Consider the following 27,000-nt stretch of genomic DNA (forward strand, 5'->3'; position numbering starts at 1 on the left):
CAAATAGACCAGCGCAGAGAGCCAATAAAAGATGACCCAGTAAATGTCTGTTGGGTAAACGGATGTCCCAAGTGCCACTCAAATACCAGACACCAGGGAAAGAAACACTTACTCAGGACATGTTATTAAAGTCTAACTGCCTAAAGCCCTTTTCTCGAAGTTGAAGAGTCACAGGGAATACTACTGAAAAGTAAGCTGCGAGGATCCCACTGGGGGTGCAGGGGGGAGTTTGGCGGCCTGATAGGACCTCAGGGTGGTGGTTCCAAAGACAGAAATGTTTCCCGGTGGGGGGGGGGGGTGTCGCCTGGCTGAAGGATAAGCAGAATGAGGGGTGGGGGTGGAGACAAATGGAGAGTCACTTAAAGCCAGGCACAGGCACCCCTAACCGCGTCGCCATAGGTGGCATTTTACACTAGCGGGGACATTAAGCCTCTTCAGATTCCTCCATGCTGAGACTGTCTATTTTTAAAAGAAATCAAGTCCCATTTAAAAACTCTAGGGACATATTCTCAGAAAGCTCATCTCGGTGAAGCTGGGGGCTGAATTTAGACCCAATCTCACCTCCGCGCCCGCCCCCCTCTAAAAAAGCCACTGCATCCCACCTTTGTGGCATTTCCTTTCTTCCTTCAAAGTTCTCTCTAGCATATCTGCTACCCCTAATCCTGGCAAACCCAGGCTCACTTCAGCTCTGGAGGCAGAGGGTCTGCGGCGTTGGAACGCGCCCCCAGGCCCCTGGCTCACAGACCTACATCTCCAGTTTCATAGCCGAGTTAGTGATGCCTGGCCGGGTTCGTGGGTTTGTGTCCGAGGGCTAGGCTAACCACAGTTACGGTGCACCCCGAAGAGACCAAGAGGGTGTGGATGGGGGCCAGCGCTGCGCTGCGCTGCGCCGCGCCAGGGAGCATCGAATGCGAGACTAGGGTGCGCTTGGGACCCTCGGGAGGAGCGCGGAGGCTCCGGAGGATGACACAGCGTTTCCCCGCACCCGGCTCTCTCCCGTGTCCCAGCCGCATCCCCGCAGAGACCGCTAGCAGGCCGGCAGGTCTCGTCACTGAAGCCCCGGCCCAGGGATAGAGATCGGGTCGCCGCACCCATGCATGTGGTCCCATCCTGGGGTGCACGTAGCACCCTGCTGGAGGTCGAGGAACCGGAGCGTGACCGTGGGGCGTGACCAGGGAGTTTTGCCCCGCGACTGCCCCGCAGCTCACAAGGAAGGCCAGTTTCACTCGGGGAGAAGTTGAGAAGCGTCCCAGCCACACCACCTACCAATACAGCGCAGGACGGGAACTTTGCGCCTAAGGCGCACTTGCCAGAGCGACCCTTCAGAGTCGCTCGGACCCGGGACCCGCGACCCGCTTGGCCAATCACCGCGCGACGCGGACGGGGGCGGTGGCAGGACGCGGGCATCCGCGGAGTGACTGCGCCACCCGCCAATAGGAAGCCACGGTGGGAGACCTCGCCCATCCGGTTGACCAATGGGAAAAGAGCGGCTATAGCCGAGGTCCCCGCACTAGCTGTAGGCGCTGGTGGCCGCGGGTTGGAGACCCCTCGGGCTGAAGTGACTTTGCAGAAGACTTGTCTCGACTCCCTCCCCTGTGCCTCCCTCTCACCCGCGAGCCGCACCCCGGGCCTCACCTGCTGGAAGCGGGGCTTGCCCAGCTGGAAAGGGGGAGCATCAGTGGAGGCGTTTGCGGGACTGGCCGCCGCCGCCGAAGCTGTGGTCGCTGTATCCGCCATGGCCACTGACGCCCGCAATCTCCAGCCCTTTTAAAATGTCCCTCCTCGGCCCCCGCCACAGTTGCCTCTCCCGATTGGCCGTGAGCAACCGCAGCGAGCAGGGCGCGCAGGGCCTTGTGGGAAGTGTAGTTTTTCCCAGCTCTGAGCCTGACAACCCCAGACTGCAGAGAGCTGCACCCACGCAGACCTGGTTTCGGTTCCAGCCGCCAAAGCAGCAGGCATTGGCATTCCTGGGAATGTGTGAAGGTGCGAGTGTACCCGTGGTTCTGAGTCTTACGACCAGGACCCGACCCCGGACTAGATAGGCAAGGACTCCAGGCAGAGTGGGGTTAATTCAGAAGGCCTTCAGCAAGGAGTCGCACTGCGGGATTTTTCTGCAGTTTCTTCTATCATAACCCTGCCTTGAGACATTCTGTCACTCTGCCTCTCTCTTAAACAACTGCCCAACTTGCTATGACCATTGAACATGCTACTCATACTTTTACTATGGTTTGATGGCGTTAATATTCCATCACCCTAATTCGACAAAATCTGCTTCAGGATTCTGTATATGGGTGCTCTTTTGCCTAGCTACATACTAAACTATGTAGCACAGGCTGGCCTCAAACTCGTGATCCTCCTTCCTCTGCCTTCCAAGTCTAGGGTTATAGGTGTCAGCTAGCAGACCAACTATGGGCTCAATTATCTTTCCACTGTATGGTGTGTGTGTGGAGTAATTTTGGTCGGATAAATCTTCAATGCAGGTATAGGAGGGGTCACACTAGGAATTCAAATGTATTGGGTGAGTTAAGCATCCTGAGAGACCCCGTTTTTGTTTTTTTTTAACTCAGGAAGTTCCTTCCTAAGCCTAATTATCAAATACCAGCAACAGGGATTCATTGGGAGCTACAAAGCACACCGCGTAATAAACATACACTCCTGCAGGATGGCAGGGAATGTGAGCACTGATGGTGGGGGATGCTGGTCTCACCCAGGACATAACTTCTTGATTCTAGGGAAGCTTCCATCTCTTGATGGGCTTCAGAGTCAACTTGGGGTTGCCCTCCTGTCCTTCCAGACACTGCATGAGCAATAGGTGGCCCACATGCTCATCCACTCACTAATGGCTGAGCCACAAGGAACAGAACTCACAAATGATCCTAAAGTTGAGGAGAGATGATGGCTAACGAAAGAACAGTTTTTGTTTTTGGTTTGTATCTTACCTCCCTTCACTAAACTTGGTGACTTCAGAACAGAAACCACAAACCTTGCCCTCTTTACTTCCCCACAGCATTCACTAAACGTATGCCAGTGATCAGTGCCCAGTTAACACAGGCACCACAGGCAGCACTGCCCATGGTTTCAGGACAGTGGCATTATCACCCAGGAACCGCACTGCCTTCTCCCATAGGCAGTCTCGGTCACCCACTCATTTCAAAACAAGAACACACCAGGCCAGCTGTGGTACACGGATTCTTTATTCTTCATAAAGTGCTCAAAACATGAAGAACAAGCTCTTTATAGACAGGAGTTTCAACTAGGAAGACAAACAGCAGAGCAGAACTGTGCCTGCTCACTGTCTGCCAGCTGCACTCTGCAATGTGTGGTATGGAGCAGACACAAGCAAAACCCTGGCTTCAGTTCAGAACCTCTGCTAAGACACCCCCTGCCCCGGCCACATAGGGAGGCCAAACAGCAGGGATGATTGAAAGATGAGGGACAGAGCTGGAACCATAGAAAGCCCAGAGAAATACTGAGCAGAGGGGTTTGCTTCCTCAAGAGGCACTCTCCAATACCAGTGACACCCCGTCCCTCACACACAGAGTGGTCAAAAGTCTTGGAACTGGTGGTTACTTTCCCATTTCTGAGTTGACCTAGAGTTGGTAACTATACTGTGGGGGACCCCATTGTGGGATTTCATCTGCTGTATGCTGGCAGAAGATTGACATCATCCAGAGCATATCCTCTCGAGGTGTTCTGAGTGAACTCATGATCCTTAAAGAGAGTCGTTGCCTTTCCACTGGGCCAAAAGCATCCTTTGTTCAGCATCCCACCTCTTTCACGCATACTTTTTGCTAACGCAAAGCCACCAAGGACCTCTGCAGATGCCATGAGGAGACCTGCTGTATTCACAAGCAAACTAGAAGCTGAACCACAGGGTAGATACTTGGCTTCAAAATGCACTTAGCCAAGCCAGGAGAGATGGAAAGGGTTGGTGAGCAACAGGGAGGCTGCACAGCAGCTTACAGAACAGCTGGAGAGCCACAAGGCGTTTCCTAAGCACAGGTGTTTCCTGAGGCAGAGGGAAGTCTCCTACTTCCAGACAAGCCCACAGGTTCAGCACATCTGGGACTCAAGGTCAGATACTGTAAGTTGCAGGGTATCCCCAGGCTTATGCATGATCGATTTTTATCCCACGATGCTCCGAATGGAGGGCAAGGAAGGAGCAGGAGGTGGGAGGAAGACTTAGGGGGTGGCAGCAGGTTTGCCAGAGTCTTAGCTGAGGTACTTCTTAGGGAAGCAAGAAATCTGATCCATATTCCCCTTTCAGGACCCTAACAGCCATTTTCATGTGCTCAATGGGAGGGCGGGGACACCACAACCAGAGAGAGGCCTACACCCAGAGGCTCTTGTCCTCACCCACAAAAGGCACATTTTAATTGGTTTCCAAAAGTTCTAACCCCACAGCAGCACAGTTTTGGCATCTGGACAAATGGTAACAACAGACATGGAAGCCTGATCCCCAAAACATGAGCAGTCCAAAGCGCCAACCTGGGTCTCATGTTAGGGAGGTAGGGAGAACCTCAGGAGAGAGGAGTCAGTCTCCCTGCACCCAGCCCACCACCCATTACCACTGGGACATGGAGTGGGAGGGTCTGAAGAGGGGCAAGGAGCAGCTGAAGAACACAGACACATAATACCGCCACCACCGCCACTGCCACCACACTGTATACATGCTCCACACACACAGCCCCAGACAGAGAGAGACAAGACTAAAATACACAGGCTCCCTACTCTTAGGGTACAGGCACAAGGTTGAGGTGTAGGTGCCCTGGTTGTCTATATAGTGCACAGACAAGCAAGCAGTTTGGTCCCCATCCTAGTCCCAAGAAAATGCTAGGAGGCCCTCCAGGTGCTGGAGGAAGATGAAGGGCCAAGAAGAAACAATTGACCAACCTCACAGGTGGTTAAATCTGTGCTGGCAACAGTGTTGCCCTAGTTACCACAGCTCACCCCAGAACCCACAGCTCACTTCTGGGCCATCTTGACAGCTGACATCCTTGTTCCAATTCTTTGAGGGGGGACCCAAAGCTACAAGTGTGAAATGGGTAGGTAGGAAAGACCCAGGGCTCTCGTGGAAGGTCAAAAGGGCCCCGTCCAGCAACCCCAGCAGAGGTGGGATGGAGAAGGGAGCAGAGTGATCATGAGGGCAGGCTGTGCCCTACTCAGGTGAGACAGGTCAGTGGAGGGCATTACACAGGTCCTCACCAACCCTCCAGGGATGGACTGAATGGTTACTTGGGGGGTGCAGGGGAGATCTGCAGCAATGTGGGTGAGGTCTCCATGATCCTCACCAGCAGCCGGTCAATGTAGCTCTCCAGCTCCTGCACATGCTCGTCTCTCTGGCTCAGCTCACGCTCACGCTGCAGGAGCAGGCCAATGAGCTCATCATGAGTCAGGTGATAGTACTTGGCCGACTGGTCCAGCACAGCAGAGTCCTACAGCCGGACAAGATGGAACTAAGAAGAGGAGGCCCAGACCTTCCACCAGCTAGCCCAAAAAAACCTGTTTCCCCCACTGCAGAAGCCCAGACTCTGCAGCAGCCCCTGTCTAAGGTCAGAGGTGTCCTACCCCACTTCAGAACTGAGGCATGGTTAGCTGCTCTGCCCTTCGCACCACCTGTTCTCTCAGGGGCCTCCTCACCCCTTGCTGGGCCTTACCTTCAGTTTCTTGGTGTCCACAGCTGGGCCAAGCTGAGATGCTGGAACCACAGACTGAATGCTGCCAGACGTGACAGTTTTAAGCTTCTCCAGTCCGCTGCTCAGGGCTGTGCTCAGGCTGGTGCGGGTCTGTTTCCTGTCGGGGCTGGCCTCCACGGGGGCAGCACTGAGGGGCTTCACGGGATGGGGACTGCAAGACAAATGGGAGGTGAGCTGTGGGAGGGAAGGGCAGCACAGAGGTGGAGTCACTGTCTCTGCACAGCCACCTGGCCTGCTGGACAGCTGATGTCCCCAAGGCACAGTGTCCTGCACACCTCAGTGTGCAATCCAGAGCGGACAACTGGCCTACAGACTCCTGTACCTGTACAGCCATTCCCCTTCCCTCGTCGTCTACACTTTCTTGGTTTCCCAGCTGCTGAGCCCGTGGGTATGAAAATGTCAGGCTAAAAGCAGGAGAGACCAGCACGTGGGCTTCCTGCCATCATCTCCCTCCAATGGTGGCTTACCATAAGCTCAGGACAGGACTGCAAATCTCTTCTCGACCTTGACCCTTCCTCCTCTCACGACCTGCCCAGAGCGTGGGGACTGCCTTTAGTTTCTAACTTCTCACTTCCCTTGAGAGTACTTAGGCCAAGAGAACTTGTGGTGTCCCCTCTTCCACCTCTCAGAGCTCAGCTACAGACCTCTCTCCTTATTCAAGACCTGCAGCCAGCGCTCTGAGATTCTACCAGCCTCTTCTCAGGCTAAGCTGCTGGTTCTCTGGCTTCGCTCTCCTCCTGGACACCTCCTATCTCCCCAGCTGCAGCCCAGTTGTTACCTCTAGGACAGCTGTATCCGTGGGGTCCACCTAGCCGCACCAAGTTTCTCTCACACCTGCCTTTTCCAGAGCAGCCCTCTGGGCGGCCCTCTATCTTCCTCTTCTCCTAGCTGCACCTGCCCTCCAGCCACCCACTCCCTATTCTGCTAAAGGATAATTAATGGCTTTCCACTTCTGAAAATTCCTTTAATGGCTCTTTTCTAGGTAAGATCACAAACTCTTAAGACAACTTGGGCTTTGCTGTGCCTCCTGGCCCACAACTCCACCCCTGCCAGCCATAAACAATGACGATCTTTTGGCCCTTACAAAAACTATTTCTAGCTAGACATGGTGGTGCACACCTATACAAATAGCACAGCAGAAGCATCAGGAGTTCAAGGCCAGCCTCCGCTAGGTGAAACCACCTCAACATCAGCACAGCCCCACACACCAAAAAAAAAAAAAAAAGATATTTCCCTACCTGGGGGTACTTCCCTTCCTTCCCACTACTCTTTCAAACCTCTTCCAGCCTACTGATTCCCTGAAGCTAAAATAATCCTCTCCTGGGTGCCTTAGCACCTAGTTATGTAAGCTGTAAGCAGCAGTCCATAAACCAGCTAACCTGACCTGGGGGAACCTCATAAATCCACTCTCACCCTACAGGGGCTTCAGGCCTTCAGGCAATGAATAGGAAGCAAAGCCACTTAGTCTCTGCCCAACTCAGGCTCGCCAACCTGAAATAGCACTGCTCCTAAGGACAGGGCTAGTGTTTAGTCTCACAAATATGAAAGCATATCAAGTCCCCACACAGGGCAGAGCAGTCCCGTCACCTTAGGGTCTGCACTGGAGATGGTATGAAAGAAAGTGGCTCTAAGGCCACCAGTCTGAACAGTTACCCTCAACCGCAGGGAGGTATCCCCTCCAGAAGCAGCTAGAGTGCTGGCTGTCAGCATGATCCCCCACTCAACTGAGAAATAGAGACATCACTCCATGTTTCTTTGTACTTTCTATGTACCCATCACTCCACAGGGTAAGGCCATGCTCTATATAGACATGAAATGATAGCAATTCTGAAAAGGAACCCTATAAGCAGTATATATAAATAGAAGTTATAGTGCAAGACTTGGACCAAATGAAGACAGTGTCATCAGGAAATGAGGGAACCATAGTCACCAGCTCCTTCTCCCCACATGGGGGTGGGGGAGGGACACAGCCCCATCCATCACTTGGAGGTCAATTCCCTCCCTGACCTGATTTCTTGGGTGTCACCTACAGGCCCTACTGCTTCCCTCACTGAAATCTCAGCTGTTCACCTACCTAGACTGGGAGGGAGTTTGTTGCTCCCAAAATAGATGCTTAGCAAACCCTGGGCAACTGAACATGAGCCAGCAGGTACCTGCCTGAGCAGGCTGGGGGACTCACAGAGGCCAGGGCTAGATTCTGAGGAGCCCTTCCCCTCTCCCCCCATGCTCACCACGTCACCTGGCCCAGCTGCTATGCTCCTGCCGCCTTCATCCAAGCCCCTAGAGCACCCCTCTGGACTCTGCTGTCCTTGCCGAGATACATGCACTGAGGCTTGAGCCCAAGGCTCCTGACCACTGCTCTCATCACCCCCATTACCCTCTGGTGAGGTCTTGCCTCTCCATTCTGCCCAAGGCCTAATGCCATAGAGACCACAGCCACACACACACACAGCTGTCCAATCAGCTGCCCTAAATGGATGGGAGCCCAGACCAGAAAAATCAATGACAAGACAAGCCAGTGAGGCACCTGCTGCAGCCAGAGAGCCTTTCCTACAGATTAAGGGGTGGAAAGCATTTAAGGAAAGCTTCCCTTCCTTCCTTCCTTCTGAGTCTGTGTCTTTAGCCTCCTCAAAGGCCAAGTCCTAGACCCTCTGCCAGCCCTCTGCTTCCTAACCACATCTGGACAGGAAACTGCTGTGGGCCCACCACTACCTGCCAAAATTCTCAAGGCCTAAAAATGTATTGATCCCCTGTGGAACCTCACCCCCCAACCATGGCATCTCTGTGCAGCACATACAGTTTTCACCCCATCTCCTGCCAGGGCATTCTGACTCCCCCGAACCTCATTCCTCAACCACTATCCTTATCAGATGCTATTTTCCAAACCCCCAGTTTGTGGGATCACCCAGAAGGTGCAAGGTCCTATTTATTAATAAACAGCTTCAGAACTAGTCCTACAGAAGCTCACAGGTTCAAAGCCATCACCACTTACCTCCAAATAGAGCCGACTGTTACCATGTGCCCTTGGCAAAGATAAAGCTGGACTGGAAAACACTTCTACTCCTGTGTCACTATGACCCCCTGCCCCTCCCCGGATACCTTCCTCCTGGGAAGGTTCTGAGTGGATGCTCACCTGCCACTGGGCTGGAGCTCCTCAGCTGGTCGTGTCTCCAAGGGCAGAAGCACAAGCGGGGAGGCTGGGGTGGCTGCAGCGTGGTCTTCCCCATATGGCGTAGGGGAGCCCCCAGTGGGGGAGCGCTCAAGGGGACCAAGGGGTGAAGCTGACTCCTCGGGAGGTGAGGAAGAAGAGGTCAAGGGCCAGGCTACAGGCAGGGGAGGGCATGGAGGGCCTGGCACCCCATGGCGGTGGCTGGCCCAGGGTGGGAGAGGGGGAGGTGGGAAGGCAGGTTCTGGGGGTGTGGGCAACTCTTCTGGACCAGAGTGGATAGAGGATTCCCTTGACCCTGGTGGTGATATGGATGGGAGACTGGGGGGATCTTGGCTCTCCTGACATAAGAAGGGATTCAAGGCATCCTCCTTCTCCTCCTCCTCCTCCTCTGAGGCCCACAGATCAGCCTGCTGAGGGGTGACTGAGAGAGGCCCAAATCCCTCTTTGGCTAGCTCCTGGCTCTGGGTTTTAAGGTTCTCACCTGTATCTGAAGTCCCCCAGACCTTCTGACTCAGCAGAGTTGAGCCGGTTGAGCTATGGGATCTGAGGATGGGCCCCTCAAGGCAGCTGGTGAGTCTCATGGGGCTGGCCCCGGATTCAGGAGCACCAGTATCTCCTGCTAGCTCTTCAAGCTCTGGCTCACCCACCAGGGTCCCAGAGGGCAGGCTGTGCAATCCCTCCAACTCTGGATTTACCCCCTCCTCCTTGGACTCTTGAGGACCAACAACCAATGCACTTGGGGTGATTTCTTCTTCTATCCCTGGCCCCCCACTATCCAAACCCCCTATAGCATTCTCTTCCTCCTCTTGGTCCTCCTCTTCCTCCTCCTCCTCCACCTGGGAATTTGTAGGTGTGAAGAGGCGTGGTGGCTTGGGAGGTGGTGGACCAGGCCATGGCTCCTCATCTAATCCCTGCTCAGGCTCTGGCTCCAGCTGCAATGCAGGGTGCCCCTCACTCTCCACGGGGTGCAGAGAGGCTGGTGATTCAGGCTGCACCTGGAGAGGAGGCACCTCATCGGACTCTCCCTGTATGATGGATGAAGCAATCTCAGCTGTAGGAGAAATGGTGATCACATCCCAAGGCCAAGAATCCTCCACTGTGTTCAGCTCCTGGAAAAGCTGGCCTCCATCTTGGGGAGCCTCCTCATCCTGGCCCCCAGGAATGTCATCTGAACCAGGAAGTCTCTCCCACACACTGAGCACTTCTGGGGAGCTGAACAGAGATGCCCCGCTATCTGCTGGGCTCTGCCCAGCTCCCACTTCTGAGGCAGGAAGCTCCCGGTCTGGCGTTGAGGCTGAGGCTCGTAGGTGCAACTGGGCTGCTCTGGAAGATGGGCTAGTTCCTGAAGACCCAAGGGGTCCTGGGTCAGACACACTTGTGCTTGGCTGGTCCAGTCCCGAGTCCACAGGCACCCTGGGTTCCAGCCATATCCTGCTTCCATCTCTTTCTCCCCCAGGGTCTCTCTGGGGCTCTGTTGCTTTCAGTGTCATGGTCCCAGGGCCTGGGTCTTGCAGCCCATCCTCCTCCAGCCCCATTTCTGCAGGGACCAGAATCTCACTCCTGGCCTCTGGCTGCAGCCTGCCAGCAGCAAAGATGTTGAAGGTGTCGTCCCACTCAGGCAGGGTTTTCCCAGGGGAGGCCAGGGGGGCCAGGCTGGCCCTCGAGGCACTGGGGAGAGAGGGAGCAGGTGAAGGAGAATTTAGTGCTATGTCGGCTTTGAGCTCCTCGAAGAAGGGGTTGCTCTGCAAGGAGGTGAGGAACGGGTTGGTGACCCCCAAGAATCCAGATGGGGTGGCTTCAGGGACAATGGTGGCAGCAGCGGCAGTGGTAGCAGCAGGGGAGGTGGCTGCAAAAAGGTTAGTGCTTAGCATGGGAGCAGCAGCGGGAGCAGGAGTAGGGGGGGCCAGAGCCTGGGGGGAGCAGGGGTGAGGAGGAGCAGCTGGGTCAGATTCTACCTGAGGAGACACGTCCAGGCTGTGGAGAAGACAAAACCATGAGCCTCCTGGTTAATGCTGAGACTGGAAATATCTCTGCCAAGTACCATCCCTACTCCCACCTCCAAGCCAGGTACCACACCATCACAGGGACTATATGCAGTCACACGACCCAGGGACCAAATGAAGGAAAACCCCAATATTATGAGGCACCAAAGGGAAGGATGCTGGGAGAACTCATGGACAGAGACAGAACTAAGAGACTCAAGCAGGGTACCTGGGATTGCAAACTGAAATAGACAATTCCCACTGAACTCTTGCAGGAAGTGGTAAGGATGGGGCTGTCATCGGGCATGACAAGGTGTCCAAGAGAGTTCACCCATTTCATTTCATGGGGAGAGGGGCAGAAAACTAGCTAAAGAGCACATGGCATCTGCTGGGAATACCTACTGCCAAGAGACAGTACCCTCATTTTACCCCTCTTGTGGGCCAGCCTTGGGAAATGAGATAAAGGGGTACACACTGAACTAAGAGCCTTCATTTACCCCAGGACACAGACAGAATCTAGAACACATTAAGAGAATTCACCCCTCCTACCTAAATGAGAGCAACCAGGGAAACCTCCTCCTATTCATCTTTCCCACTCAACCAGCAACTTTTCGGAAAGTACTGGTGGTGAGCCAAGGCAGTTCTGCTCATGAAAACGGGGGGGGGGGGGGGGGGGTTATGACAGGAGGGCAGGAGGTCAAGCTATCTGAAGCTTGCCACATTCTTCCCAGGAACTAGACAGGTTGTATACAGGGCCTGATAGGCAACAGGAAAAAGTCTAGGTCCACCAGGGGCAGAGGACGCTCCAAAGTCAAGCATGGAGGGGGAGCTCAGCCTACTCAACAGGAGGACACAGTGAGATTCTCCAAAGGATTTAGCCTTCAAACCTGAACACAGTGGTGCATGCCCCAGCTCTGGGGATGTGGAAACAGAAGGATCAGAAGCATGGTGTCATCCTCACCTACAGAGCCAGCCTGGATTACATGACACCCTGTCTTAATAAACCAAAATATTTTAAAGGAGGCTGGGGCTATAATTCAGTTGGCAGCATGCTTGCCCAACATGCATGAAGCTCTGGTTTCCATCCCCAGCACTGCATTAACCAAGCCTGTAATCCTAGCACTGGGGAAGAAGACCAGAAGACCAAGGTCATCCTCAAGAAACACAGCAAGTTCAAAGACGGATCTGTAATGGATTGAGTCCCTGCCTTTAAAAAGAAATAAAAGATAAAGGCTAGGTGTGGTGGCACACACCTTTAAACAGCATTTGGGAGGCAGAGGCACAAGAAGGCAGGAGGATTTTTCTGAACTGAGGCCAGCTGGTCTACATAGCAAGCTCCAGGGCAGCCAGAGCTACAGAGTGAGACCCTGTCTTAAAACAAAACAACAAAAAGTGATTTTTAAAAATCCAGCTTTCAAAGATTCCTGTGACCTTATTTCTCCCCTAGAATAGCTACAACTATGCTGGAGGGTGGATTCTCAAGTCTGATCCCCACCTCTAGACAGAGATGGAGAGGGAAGGGAGGCACAGTTCCCATGTCCCACCTCCAGTTCCCAGCACTGTTCTGAAGACACTGAAAGGGGTCCCAACTCCCACAGATGTCTCCTCTCCCTTCATTCCAGGCAGGTCCCAGGGCAAAGGCACAGGCATGTCTACTCCTGGAAGTTAGGGGAATGAAAAGCAACACACCAACGACCACTTGGGTCACAGTCAGGCTTAGAACATCCATAGCATCCGAGTTGCATCCCAGTAACAGGGCTGGGGCACTCTAACTCTGAATGATACAACTTCTCTCTAGGCCTCTCATGATGGCAGCCCTAGTGACCCCATCAGCACTGCACAGCAGCAAGCCCAACCCTGTCTGACAAACCCACATACACACTCACCCTCAGGCTCACGGCAATCTGCTGCCAGTCAGACTTCAGGGAGAAGGCACCAGAGAAGCACCACTAGGAGCCCCGGGCTCTGTCAGCAATCTCCTCCCCACAATGGCTCCCCAGAGATGCACACAAACCGGTTGGTATGGAATAAGCAAAGTGCTCTCCCTTGAGGCCAGGGTTCTAGGCAGCAGGCCTAGCAGGTTTCCCAGAGCCAACAGGGCTTGCTAACACCCTGCCTGTTCTTGCCCTCAGAGCCCCTCCATCTTCACGTTCCCTGCTCCACACCAAACACACATTCTTTTGGTTGTGAGCCTAGCCTTTAACAGCTTAGCCATCCCTACAGCAACCAAGCACACATTCTGAGGGGCATCGTTCTTGCCTTGCAAGTGTACATGGCATAGGGCAGCAGAAGCATGTTTGTGGTCTTCTGTGCAGGCTGTGCCCTGAGAACATCCCTGTAACCTGGAGCCTACCCAGCCAGCCTGGCACAGCCTCTGCCTCCCAAGAAGGGTACAACATATGCTGAATTGTCTCCCTCAGGGCCAAATATTGGGAAGAGAAGGAGAAAGAAGACCAAGCAGTTCTGTCCCTTCAACCCACGGAAATAAGCTTCAGGGCCCGCGGGAAACTAAGGATGACTGGTTAACCTGCCACTTGATGTCAATCGCCAATTCAATGCAATACTTCTCTCCCCACCTACCCTCCTTTAAAGTTTTTAAAGGTAGTGTCTCTCTATGGACCCTAGGTTAGCCTCAAACTCAAGTAATCCTCCTGTCAGGGCCCCTGAGAGATGGAATTACAGGCATGTCACATGGAAGTCACACCCTGGAACCATGTCTGGAGAAAGCAGGTTTCTGTACTGCTGGGGCTTCCTTGGGATGTGGTCTGTGTTCCACACACTAGTCGCAGAGGTAGCAAGTGGTTCTGTGAAGGCTGCCCACCAATCCTCAAAGATTAAAGACAGCCTTTGAGATAGGACCTGTAGACACTGTATCCCTGGCCAACCGTCCCTCCTGAGCTTTGGAAGCTCCTGTCTTCCAGGAGGTGTGCTCATCCTCTTGTCATCAGGACAAATGAGCAGACACAGCAGAGATCCTAACATCATCTTCCAACCAGATCACTGCTTAGAGAGTAATTATTCTGGGAAACAGCCACAAAACAGCCACAGATGGGACAGGAAAATATACTAACACCAGCCAGAGGGCACCTCAGATGACCCATTCTTTCTGCGACCACCAGACATGTTTACCATACCTTGGAAGGGACTGGGCAAACACCGAATTGCTAAATGCCATTTACTAACATCCCTAGCTCTCTGTTGCACCAGGTTTGCCCCCAAGCTAAATATATTTTTGCATTAGTATTTGATCCCTTCCTGTGTTCAAAGGTTGCTGTAAGAGAAAGGAACAAAAAACAAGGCACTCTGGCACAAGAGGACCTCACATGTGTGGCCTATCTTAACTGAAGCACAGGGCACAGCCATGCTACAGACCAACACTAATGGCTCAGCAGGTCCTGTGGCCCAGGTGAGGCTCAGTCCCATTCTGACACCTTTCACCCTCACATCAGTAGGGATCAACAGTCACATGCCACCAGAGGCACGCCATGTCAGGAGGACCAGGAGGATCATCTTACTACTACTGAATTCTACACTGCCTCAAGCCTCTCCATGGAGAACAAGTGCCAAACCGAGTCACTAGAGGGCGCTGCGGCCCTTACTCAAACTCTCATTATTTGTGACAGTAGCCCCTGGGTACAAGGGTTTCAAGTCCCAAGGCCTGTGGGCTGGCTCTCCAGGTTCCAGTAGAGATGCTCCAGCTGAATGGCAGTTCTGGTTCTAACCTGCCGATGCTGCCTTGAGCTGTCTTGTCGCTCAACTTTCACCCTAGAACTCTAAGCAAGCATCCCAATCAACAACTGCTCCTCCTGGGCCAGCTTGCCCTCCAGCTATAGGCCTACCTGGATGCCAGGCCCATTGTCTGCATGAAGCTGCCACCTACAAATGACCCAAGGCAGGCAGGCAGGGTGCTTAGACAGCCCGGTCTGTAACAAGACCCGGACAGAAATCCCCTCTACCTTCTGTCAATCAAAGACTTGAGTTTTCTGGAGTCTGAGGGGCTGTTAGGAGTCAGAGACGTGGTAAGGAAAATGGAGATGGGAGGAAACTAGAAGTGAAGCTAGAGCTGCAAGGTCCAGCCTCCCCTCTATGGGAAACAGATGCAGCATCGTCAAAGCTGGGTCCAGTCTTCTTTCTCTAGACCCACTGACTGGGAGAGGTAGACTTGCTGAGGAGAGAAACAACTGGCCTCAAGACACTAGGTAGATCTGCCATCAATGCTAGGCAGCGAGACAGACTGCTGACCTGCCCATGAAGACCCTCCTTAGGTCCCTGCCAAACAATACAGCAGTTGCCCTACCTCAGAATAACACACAGGTTCTGATCAGGACCAAGAAAGGGAAAGAGAGGGCTGGGCATATTCCCAACAGAGCAGAGTCGCCAGCACTCCCAAGAGGGGTCAAAGAACACTAGGCCTTGGTGGGGGCTTATTCAAGGGAGTTGCTATGATCTCTTTCCAGGCTAGGAAGCCTGGTGAAGAGAAAGGATGCAGCCACAACTATTTAATTCCTGTCCCTCAAGGGGACAAGACCCCAGAGACAGGTGGAAATCATCTACTTTCAGGCAGGGTAAGGTGTCTTAAGGCACAGTCTCCAGTCTCAAGGCTTCCTTACCTTGAGGTGAGGAAGCAAGGGATGGGGGTTAGGAAACCAAGAAGCACATGAATGCCCCTCCCTTCCTGTGTACTACCAACTCAAGCATGGGGCCTGGGCCCACACTGATCCGTGGGACCCTCACGGCACTATGTCCCTGAAACTCACCTGTGTCGGTGGCACACTCTGAGCCTTGGTTCAGGAAGACAGGACACCTCACCCAACCATGCAAAGCTAGAGCTCAGGCAGCCTGCTCCCTGCTCCTCCCAGCCTCAGGCCCCGGGGAAAAACACCCAATCTCCTCCAGACAGAGAAGAAGTAGCCTTATTAAATATATACCTGGGCTTCTGAGTTGATTCCTTGGATTCTCTCAAGCCAAACCAACTACTCTTGGCCTTTTCCTCCCCTGTGGATGAGTGGTGCGGGGAGGCTCCCAGAGAAGGACTCCCTTTCTCTCCAACTGAGCCGCGGCGCCCCAGCTCACTCCGGCTCAGCCCCTGGTGGTGATGGTGATGATGGAAGAGGCCCATGCGGGGCTTCCGCTCCTTCTCTGCCACAGCCTCAGATGAGGCCACCATGGGTGTGGCAACCTGGACTGGCTTTCCCTCTGAAGGCCGGGCCCCCTCTTCTTCTCCAGAGCAACCAGCCTCCAGGGCCAACACTTTGGCCTGAGTGCTCAGCGCCTCCTGTCCAGGCACAGCCTCTGAGCTACTGGTGCCACGGCTGCCTCTGCCCCACGAGTCATCTGAGGCCCGAGGCCCTTCTTCAGAGGGCCGAGGTGGGGCACTGTGTAAGGAGGTTGAGGTTGGAAAGGGGCCTGAGATGGAACTGCGGTGCCGTAATGGGGGTTGAGGCTCCTCATTGTACACATGGCTCCCATTGACACAAAGGGAGGAGCGGGAGGCACCATCAAGGTGGCCCTGGAGCTCAAGAAGAGCCCGAGGAGGAGCTGCACGTAGCTGGCTGGCCTCATCGCTGTATGTCCTCTTGTGGGTGAGCAGCTTGGGGGACTGTGTAGAATCCCTGCCTAGAAAAGAAATAGGAACCATGTCAGCACTTGGAAAAAAGAGTCCCGTGTCTCTGCCCGAGGCCTTCCTCACCACCTGGGAAGAGCCCACCCTCTCCCTATGCTCACCCCCTTCAGTGGACAGCCAGCTGCTGTGACTTGGTGAACGGGTGAGAAGCTCAGCTCCAGGGCCGTGGTAGACCAGGCTGCCGCTAGTAGAGGACAGGGTGCTGTCCGAACCCAGCGAGGTATTGGACTGTGTGAGCGAGGACTTGCGTAGCTTGTTGCGGAGGAAGAAACCTTTGGCTTTGCCCATCTTGCCCAGGTTGCCCAGATCAGGATCCTCCAGGGCACTGCTTGGGAGAATAGCTGAGGCAGATTCTAGTTCATACTTCTTTTTGCCCTTCACCTTGTCCTTGAGCTTGCTGAAGGGGGACCGTGGCTTGTCCTTCATAGACAGGTCAAACATGCTGGCACTCAAGTTGTTTCGTGTAAACTGGATGGTCACCTGGATCTCACCGCGCTCCTTCTCCTTCTTGCCTGGCTTAGAGTATAGCTTGTACCACCTAAGAGAAGAAGCAGGGCAGAGCTCTGGTCACAGGCAGCTCTGAACCTCTCCTTACTTCTGAGACCAACTATAGACCAATTCCCACTCCCACCAGCTCCTGTCCTGGCACACGAGCATGGGTTTGGGAACTAGAAGTATAACCAAGAAACCCTAATTTGTCTATGATGGAGAAAACCACATCCTGAATTAGGAAAGCTCCTCAGGTGCCACTGAGCAGGGAGGGTAGCAGTGACCAGGCCCCAGTCCCTCCCGCCCAGTGCTTTCCTGGAGCTCATAGGCCCCACAGGGCCTCATCATCCCCTACCTGTAACTCTGAAGCCCGAAGGGCGAGGCTGGACCTGTTGAGAACTGCCCTGTATCCAGCCCCTGGTACAAAGAGCCCTATCCATGATTTACATTAACTCCTCTGGCCAATCCCAGCAGGAAGTCTACTCTGAGCCACCAAAACAGACACTGAGGCCCAGGACATGGTGAGGAGTATGTACACACACTCCTCACTCATGCACTGACTCACCCCAAGTCCTGCCAAGAATATTTCTGGGAAGCAGAGGAGCAGACAGATATGACTGAGACCTGAGGCAAGAGAGCCAGGGGGAAGGAGTGCCTCCATCCACTCTCTTCCCCTACTCTCACCCTGCCAGGTACTCCCAAGGGAGTCATCACCCTGTTCTACAGATGGGGGTGAGGCTTGGAGTCACAGCAGACAGGCAAGGAAAGGGGTATACAGAGCCAGGTTCTCGTCACTTGCAAGACCGTGTTCCTCAGCTACACTCTTCCCACAGAGTCACAGGGACAATCCCTACCTTGGCTATAATGGCTCAGGTGTTCTGCTTTGTTTTTGTTTTGGAGCCCCCAGGATGGTCTTGAACTCACTAACTGAAGTTTAGTGTGGACTCCACCACTCAAGTGCTGGGATCACACGTGTGCACCACCACACCCACTTAACTCTGTACCTCTCTGTCCACGCAAGGACTGTACTTCTTGGCTTTTACCTGTTGGAGAGCAAACTCGTGTCAACTGAAAACTCTCACAGAAGTTGACAACACCAAACCTGGAAATGCCAAGATGCCCTTCAATAGGTATGTGTATAAACACTGCTACAGACCGTGGAGCTTCAGTCCTGACCTTCCTGAAACTCTGCAGACCAGGCTGGCCTTGAATCACAGAGATCCGCCTGCCTCTGCCTCCGCCTGCCTCTGCGCCACCACTACCCAGACAGACAGTGGAATTTTATGCAACGATAAACAAAAATGAGCTACAGCGCCATGAAAAGACACAGGAAGACTAGACACGTAAGAGAAAGAAGCTAACTTGATAAGGCTTCAAAGATGCCATGATATGACAGACACTCAAGAAACAACAAAATATCAAGACAACAAAAAGATCAAAGTGGAGCATGACAGGCAGTGCACATCTGAAGCCTACCACTCTGGATGCTGAGGCAGGAGGATCACTGAAACTTTGAAGTCAAAATAAAACAAAGAGATCAGTGGTTGGCAGGGAACTGACAGAGAAAAAACAGGAATGAACAGTTAGAATTTTTATGAAGAATGGAGAATTTTTATAAGGGTGAGACTATCCAGATGACACCATCATGATAAATGGTGTCATTTTGTTTGTCAGAACCCAAAGAATGTACAATACATAGTATAAGCAGTGATGTACAATCAGCCAGGGACACAGAAGCAGGGGGGCTGCCATGCATTCAAAGGCAGCCTGCACTACACAGAGATTTCTAGGCTAGTTTGAGATTACAAAGTGAGGCTCCGTCTCAAAAACTATGCAATAAAAACCTCTGATGCTGTGATATTGGTGCCTCAGCCTTAACAAAAAAGCACTACACTGGCCAGATGTTAGCAACAAAAGAATTTGTGGTTTGGGGAATGGGATAGGGGGACAGACAAAATTCAGACTTTTAATTCACTTCTCTAAATCTAAAACTAAAACTGCTCTTTAAAAAGGTAACTCAATGGGGCTAGTGGGATAGTTCAGATGTTAATGAGCATACACTGTCTTCACAGTGCATCGATAGTAGGTGGCTTACAAAGGCCTGTTCCTCAAAGTCCAAAGGATGCTCTCTCCTGCCTCCACAGGCACTGTACTCACGTGCACACGCTCATGAACATGAGATTAGTGGGTTCCATGGCAGTCGCTTTGATGCCATTTTGCCCAATATTTATAGCTTCAAGAAGGAATTGTTACTTTATAGCATGGTGTCAGAGGCTTCAGTTCATGGTCCATGCCTCCCTCGATTCTGACTCCTTGGTGAGGCTGCCCACCAGGGTCAGATCCCTGGCTAGTGGCATCTCCTCTGGGACAACAGCATGACTAGCATCACTAGCAACACTCGGGACAGCGTTCCCTGGCTTTGGAAATCCTCTGGAAGCAGAATGCTCACAGAAGTGCTCAGAGTGTGCTTCTCTAGTCTCTCAGGTCCTTCTGGATCTAATAAAGCTGTGGAGCAACCTGGTGAACTTGTTTAGACAGCAGATTTAGATCAAGTTCACTGGGGACACTAACACTGGAAAGTAGGGGTTCTCAGAAATAGGACGTTAATTTTCTCTAAAGCATCCCCTGCTGGGGCTGAAGACATGGTCAGTTGGTAAGGTGTCTAGCATACAAGCATGAGGACCTGAGTTTGGGTCCTCAGCACCCACATACAACGCTGGGTATGGTGTCATGTGTCTGTAACCCCAGTGCTGAGGAGAGGGTCCATGAGCTCAGTGGTCAGTCACTGAGGGCTCCAGGTTCAGAGAGACCCTGTATCAAAGTAAGGTGGGAGCAATAGATAAAGACTCCAGAAATTGATCTCTGACCTATACATACACACACATAACTACATGTACACACATACCCATCCTACTACATTCACATTTAGACACACACACACAACTGCAGTTTTCTTATTTAGCAATTACAAAGAGGAAAAGGTATCTTTATGAAGAGGTTGGAACACACCCTTTAACTGGGTCCCAGCTTCTTAAGCTGGGGGTTGTGACCCCCACAGAGGGAACTGAATGTGGAGTTATGAAACATTCGACAAGGTCTATGAATGGATAAATCAAACCTGCGATGAATCCAAGGTGTTATTGTCTCAGGCACCTTTGCTGCAGACTCAGGTCTGAAACCCGGCAAGCACACTCTGTACTGTTCATACCCATCACACCACATACCAGCCAACGCTGCCCAAAACACCTCAGCTGAGATTTGAGACTATTGTATGCTACGAATCTCCATGTTGTTTCTGGAAACACAAAGTGTTCCATTTTCAGAGAATCCTAACCATAAACACAAAGACTTTGCAGTTCCCTGTCTCCATTTCTTGGCACGTGAGTGTCACAAAGTGTCTCTGGGACATCTGAGAATGTCTGACTTAAACGTTGCTGTGTGAGGCCTGGGAGGATGGTGCAGTTAGTAAACTTCTCCCCACACAAACATGAGGACTGAGTTGAGCCTCAGCAGCCATGTGAAAAGCAACCAGTTCAGTGGATGTGTTTGTAAATCTGGCACCAGGGAGGCAGAGACAGGCAGATCCTTGAACTCACTGGCCAACCAGCTTGGTCTACCACTAAGGTCAGCCAGAGATTGTCAAAAATCAAGGAGGAGGGCTTAATGGCCCTCAGTGTGGTCCTCTGGCCTCTACACACACACACACATACACACACACACACAAAATACATTTCTACACATATGTACACACATAAAATTCCTTTTAGAGTTGACTTGAGTTTCATTTAAAAACAAAGATTAAATTTATTAGAAAGAATATGTTCAAATACAATCTATGCATTAATAAATGCTTAAAAATTAAAAATCAGAGCCGGGTGGTGGTGGCACACGCCTTTAATCCCAGCACTCAGGAGGCAGAGGCAGGAGGATCTCTGTGAGTTTGAGGCTAGCCTGATCTACAAGAGGTAGTTCCAGGATAAGCTCCAAAGATGCAGAGAAACCCTGTCTCAAAAAAACAAAACAAAAATATGAAAAATCATTATATGAATTTTGGTGGCCAGACGGTGATGGTGCATGCCTTTAATACTAGCACTTGGGAGGCAGAGGCAGGCGAATTTCTGAGTTCGAAGCCAGTCTGTTCCGCAGAGTCAGTTCTAGGACAGGTTCCAAAGCTACAGAGAAACCCTGTCTTGAAAAAAAAATTTTTTAAAAAATAAATTTTTGGTGAAATTAGAACACTTTCTAGGAATTTTTTGAAATGTCCCTAAAAAAAAAAAAAATACTTTCGCCATTTTGCAGTATATATTTCTGTGAAGTGGTGATCTCAGCATTGCTTATGAAATCAAAATGTCTGTCAGCTCTGAAAACTGTTGAAGATGTTCTACATTCTGCAATACCAGACACCCAGCCATGATTTATTGTTGGTATTATTAGGTTTTGGTCTTTGGAGAAAGCTTCACTATATAGCTTTGGCTGGCCTGAAATTCATTATGTAGACCAGGATGACCTAGAACTCACTCTGCAGACCAGGATGGGCTAGAATTTGCAGCAATCCTCCTGCCTCTGCCTCCTGAGCGTTGGGATCACAGGTGTGCATGCTGTGCCCCACTGAGATTTAGTTCTTTATGCAAAAATAAACACCTTTGGGCTGGAGAGATGGCTCGGAGGTTCGGAGGTTAAGAGCATTGCCTGCTCTTCCAAAGGTCCTGAGTTCAATTCCTAGCAATCACATGGTGGCTAACAACCATCTGTAATGAGGTCTGGTGCCCTCTTCTGGCCTGTAGGCATACACACAGACAGAATATTGTATACATAAATATTTTTTTAAAAAATAAACACCTTCATCTCATTAGTGTGCAAATTTGTTTACATTTTTAATAATAGAAAAATGATATATATATGAAATTGTTTTAAAGCAAATTTCTTTTTTAAGTTAACATTTTAAACATTTTATTTTATAGGCATGGAAGCTTTGGCTGCATGTATGACTGTGTACCACACATGTGCATGTGTCTCCAGGACCAGAAGAGGGCTTCAGATCTCCTGGAACTGGAGTTAGGCAGTTGTGAATCATCACGTGGATGCTGGGAACCAAACCTGGGTCCTCTGCAAGAGTAGGCAGGGCTCTTAAACACTGAGCCATTTCTCCAGCCCCTCTCTGTTTTTCCTCTTTGAAGACTCATTCTGAGGGGTTGGGTGGGAAGCGCCCAGCTCAGCAGCACCGATGCTAAAACTACAACTTTACAGATCATCATGACTCCTGCGCAAGGATAACGTGCAAATTTATGAAGTATCCTATTAGAAAGGAGAAAACCACATTCTACATAGTAACCCGTCACATGTCATGCTGCACATTTACATGTTTTTCCATTACTGGCCTTTCAGATGGGTTCAGGTCTTTCAAAAAATAAGTTACATTTTAATTTAGTGAGTGTTTGCAGTGGTGGAGGGAGAGAGAATATGTGTTTATGTGCCACCGTGCAAATGTGAGGTCAGAGAACAACTTTTTTTGTTTGTTTGTTTTTTGAGACAAGGTTTCACTGTAGTTTTAGAATCTGACCCAGAAGGCGGAATTAAAGACCTGTACCACCATGCCCCGCCTTTACATAAAGGATTTTTATATAAGGACACATCCCCATTCCAGCTCTGTCAAGGACTCCTTTTTGCCTACCAGGAGCCCCAAATTGTCAGTGTTATGGGGAAGGGTGACTCCCAGTGTGAAACAGTTGACATATGCTCTGAGGCATGTATGTATGTCCTCTGTATGTGTGGACAAGGGCTCTGAGCCTGTGGCAGCAATGTTAACCACCTTGGCCTATCTTTCTTGTACCTTCACCTGAGCGACTGGTCTTGACATGCATTGCCCTGTGTGTGGCATTGAGAATGAGGGCAAGATCCTGCTCTCATTCTGGAATCGTAAGCCAGCTTCCCCTTTGGAGACCTTTAGGGTTTTCTTTATTTGCTTCTTGTTAGGAAGTCTCAAAGTGTCATCTCTGGATGTGGTGCTGTCTTTGTTCTTTGTTCTTCAATGTGCTGCATACTTTGAGGCCTTTGCATTGGGCTGGTAGCTTTCAGTTTAAGAAAACTTTCTTGTATTGTTTCTTTTACAATTTCTTGCTGTGTTCTCTCTTTCCTCTCTCTCTCTCTCTCTCTCTCTCTCTGTAAAAAGGCAGATTTTTACACTGTAGCCTTTGTTGACTGGGAACTCACAACATAGCCCAGGCTGGTCTTGAATTTGTAGTAATCCTGTCTCTGCCTCCTGAGATTATAGGTATGCACTGTCAAGCTCAGTTTCTTTTTAAAGTAATACGGGTTATTATTACTATTATTATTATTTTAATTGGTTATTTGAGACAAGGTTTCTCTATGTAGCTTTCTCTATAGACTGAACTGGCCTCAAACTAAATCTGCCTGCCTCTGCCTCCTGAGTACTGGAATTAAAGGCATGCACTGCCATAGCCAGGAAACTTATTTTTTTGGAGACCTTTTTTTTATGTAGTTCAGGCTGACCTTGAACTCAGACCAGTCCTTTAGTTTCAATCTTCAGAACACTGTTCCAAGCATGCATGACCATTCCCTGCTTAGTTAATATTTTTAAATATTTTATTTTTTAAACATTTACTTTTTTAGCTTATTAAAACTGTTTTTGCTGGGCATGGTGGTACACACTTTTAATCCCAGCACTCAGGAGGCTGAAGCAGGTAGATCTGTAAGTTCAAGGCCAGCCTTGGTTAAGGTGAGATCCTGTTCAATGTGGGTGAGAGTAGTAAAGCTTCTCATCCAAATATACAGAATTAACTCACCATAAGACTTGATAGCAGTAAGCGTGTTTTATTGGGAAGGGACTTTTATTGCCTTTTGTGACAGGGTCTTACTATATAGCCTAGGCTGGTCTCTAAATTAGGATCCTCCAGTCTCAGCTCCCTGGGTACTGATTAAGGCATGAGCATGACATCTGGCTTCTCAGCCTTTAGGTCTTTAAAGATCAAGGTCCTAGTCACTGTCCCCAGATCCAGACAAGGATCTTAGAGCAGGAAGACCTGAGACAGAAAAAAAAGAGAAGTTATGGACTCTGACTCCAACCGGAGCCAGTCTGGTAAGACACTAGGTGGACCACAGATGTCCTCTGTGCTTGGCCTGAAGGTCACATGCAGCACAAGATACTGCCGGAGTGAGAGGTTGCAGGGAGCTACCTCATCCTATGTGGCTATTTTTGTACTGCCTGAATCTTTTATAAGGAACATCTATCAGTGCTGTAATAGGAAGGTGAAATACAAGGCTTGAGTTCCTATCTTCCTCTTCAGCTTCCAGGGCCACCAAAAAGGGTGGCTCTCGGGACTTCCCCAGATAAAGGCAGGGGTCTCACAGTCCAGGTTGAGGCTTGACCTTCTCCCCTATGGTAACTGCCCCATCTCATACTGCTCCCAGGAAATTCAACTCTCTATGGGAGGCCAGGATGGAAGAACTGCTTTGCCCAATGTGATGGTTAATATTAACTGTTGATCTGAATGACGGCAAGTTACCTAGTGAGTGAGTCTCAGAGATTATCTGTTGGGCTCATTGATTCGGAAGGAACGCCTTAGCTGAGGGACACCACAGAAAGTGAGGAGGAAAGCAGATAAGCATTACATTTGTTGCTCACTGCTTCCTGACTGCAGAGACAATGTGACCAACTGCCTCACATTCTTGCCAGGATGACCTCATTATCACAATGGACTGTACCTCCAACTGTGACCTAAAACATACCTTTTGTTCCTCCAGTTGCTTCAATGAGGGTATTTTATAACAGTCGAGGGAAGGAAGCAGTTAAGATCCTCAGCATTTCTCAGACTTTCTTGTCCAGAGAAGTCTGGGGTTGAAAATGCCTTGGGATACAGAAAATCGTTATGCCTGTCCCTCACCAAGCTCACTCGACACTACTCTGGCCATCAATTCATGTACCTTGAGTACCCTGGCGACTTGGCCAGAGCTTAGCCTTCCTCCAGAGAGGTGACCCTAATCTTGATGAGAGAGCAAGAATATTCACCAAAATTCTTGTTTCCTCATTCCTGGAGTAGATAAGTCCTCAAATACACCCCACCCAGACCTACCAGGCACCAAACTACTGCATGCCTAGGGCAAAGGCGGCCACAGACACTGCCTAACTGGGCTGACACAGTTGGACACACACCACACAACCAATAGCAAATGTGCTATGAGCGCAACTCCCTACAGACTGAGGCTCCCAAAGCTCTGTCCATGCAAAGGTGGCCACAAACAGTCATGACTTGCCATGTAATTCTCTCCTAATCTCCAGGACTAGACAGGGAAGATAGAGTACTCTCCCTTCCCCTCCCTGCTCCCCCCCAGGGCTACCTGAGTGGGCGTCTCACAACCCTAAGAACCTCAAGACTCATTTTAATGCCTGACCCATTACTCTCATTCAGGGTTGAGACACAGCCAAAATCCATTAGGATTTGGCTAAATCTTCAACAAAGCCTGGACAGTGGCTTTGTTGGACAAGGCCAGATCCATAGTCAAGGCCCCAACTAGCTATGCATCATAGTGCAGAATTCTTTTGTCAGTTTATCGCTCCCTCTAGAGACACCAAGACTCTCCCTAGTATAAAGTCTGGACTGGAAGTAAGACTATGACAGATTGGTGGAGGCACTTCAGATGACTACACTCAGCCTTAGTGGAAACACGATGGATAGTCCTGCCTTATCTCCATCAGTTTACCAAGTCAGAGACCAAATTTCCCTCCGCACGTTTCATTTTCAAAGACACTCAGGTGGGACCAGAGGAATCCTTTGTTGCTCTAGGCCTGGCCAAGTCAAAATATGCTTTCCTGGCGCTGTCTCCAGTTTCTTATTTGTTTTTTAGACAAGAGTCTAGTGATATTACTCAAACTGGCCTCAAATTCTCAGTCCTGCCTCAGCTAACCAATGCTGGGGATATATCTGTACACCACCACTCCCAAAAGGACATGCCGTTTTGTCTAGGTTGCTGCTCCTGGAGGTAGGCCTCATGCACTCTAAGCAAGTGTTACCATTGAGCTATACTACACCTCGGCCTTTATTTGCTTGTTTTTAGTTTTTTGTGTATGGTGTTTTACTTGCACATATGTCTGTGTACCAGGTGTATGTCTGGTGCCTTTGGAGGCCAGAGGAGCATGTCAAATTCTGCAACTAGAGTTACAGATGGCTGTGAGCCACCATGTAGGTACTGGGAAGTGAATTCAGGTCCTCTGGAAGAGCAGCCAGTGCTCTCAATTACCAAGTCATTTCTCCAATCCTCATTTTGAAATAAGGTTTCACTAAATTGACTCAGCTGACCTTGAACTTGCCCTGTAACCCAGGCTGGCCTTGAATTCTGACCCATCTTTCTTAGCAGGTCTGTGCCACCTGGCCTAGCCAAGACATACTTCTTGTTGGATGATTGATCCTAGATGTGCCCATCCTCTCCAGGAGGCAACCCGCCAAAAGATACACACTTAGGGTAAGGACCAGCCTCATAAAGCACTTCCTACAAACTATGTGTGCTAAGATGAATGAGGCCTCTTTTTCCCCAAAACCACTTCTGAAATACCACAGGAAGAACAGTGACCCCACTTAATCCATGACCCCCTAACATATAACTGGTCCTCAAAGCACAGGTTCTTCAGTCTCTGTAGTTTGTCATTATCCATATACCTGTACCCAAAAACGCCATACACAATGCACTTCAAATTAATACAAGTCAGTGGTACAAGTAGAACAGACAAGTTAGTGTCTTTAACACTGCAGAAAAGCCCTTGGCTGTGGGCTGGGTCTTGGGCTAGTTCAGTCAGTAAAGTCCTTGCCACGCAAACATGAATTCAAATCCATATAAAGTTGGGCATACTAACACACATTCATAGCCCAGTGCTCTTAAAAGGATAAAGGGGGTGCTAGGTGGTGGTGGCACAAAACTTCAGATCTCTATTAGTTTGAGGTCAGCCTGGTCTACAGAGCAAGTTCCAGGACAGCCAGGTCCTGGAGAAATCCTGTTTCAAAAACAAAACAAAAAACAAACAAGCAAAAA

At 50.6% G+C, this 27,000-nt stretch overlaps 2 protein-coding genes across 8 annotated transcripts in view; both read right to left on the reverse strand.

Moving 5' to 3' along the window:
• Sfxn5 (sideroflexin 5) overlaps positions 1-1,795 on the reverse strand; it is a 122,676-nt gene extending 120,881 nt beyond the window's left edge. For 3 of the 4 annotated variants that reach the window (XM_048416367.3, XM_048416370.3, XM_048416366.3), the window contains exon 1: positions 1,636-1,795. In XM_048416367.3, coding sequence (XP_048272324.3) covers positions 1,636-1,676 — 41 coding nt within the window. In that variant the 5' untranslated portion in view covers positions 1,677-1,795. Of the gene's footprint in view, positions 1-1,266; positions 1,428-1,635 lie in introns of those variants that run through there. The other variant, XM_087907071.1, reaches the window with a different exon arrangement.
• A 1,381-nt stretch (positions 1,796-3,176) lies between these two features.
• Positions 3,177-27,000, reverse strand: part of Rab11fip5 (RAB11 family interacting protein 5) — a 37,509-nt gene continuing 13,685 nt past the window's right edge. The window contains exons 2-7 of one of the 4 annotated variants that reach the window (XM_048416486.3): positions 16,572-17,008; positions 15,776-16,463; positions 10,821-10,839; positions 8,830-10,607; positions 5,658-5,847; positions 3,177-5,435 (exon numbers count right to left, since the gene is read on the reverse strand). In XM_048416486.3, the coding sequence (XP_048272443.1) occupies positions 5,232-5,435; positions 5,658-5,847; positions 8,830-10,607; positions 10,821-10,839; positions 15,776-16,463; positions 16,572-17,008 (3,316 nt within the window). In that variant the 3' untranslated portion in view covers positions 3,177-5,231. Of the gene's footprint in view, positions 5,436-5,657; positions 5,848-8,829; positions 10,840-15,775; positions 16,464-16,571; positions 17,009-27,000 lie in introns of all 4 variants that reach the window. The other 3 variants (XM_048416485.3, XM_048416487.3, XM_085690551.2) reach the window with 3 other exon arrangements.

Source organism: Myodes glareolus, chromosome 6 (genome assembly GCF_982192425.1).
Source record: "Myodes glareolus chromosome 6, mMyoGla1.1, whole genome shotgun sequence".
In the NCBI taxonomy this organism is placed as follows: Eukaryota; Metazoa; Chordata; class Mammalia; order Rodentia; family Cricetidae; genus Myodes; species Myodes glareolus.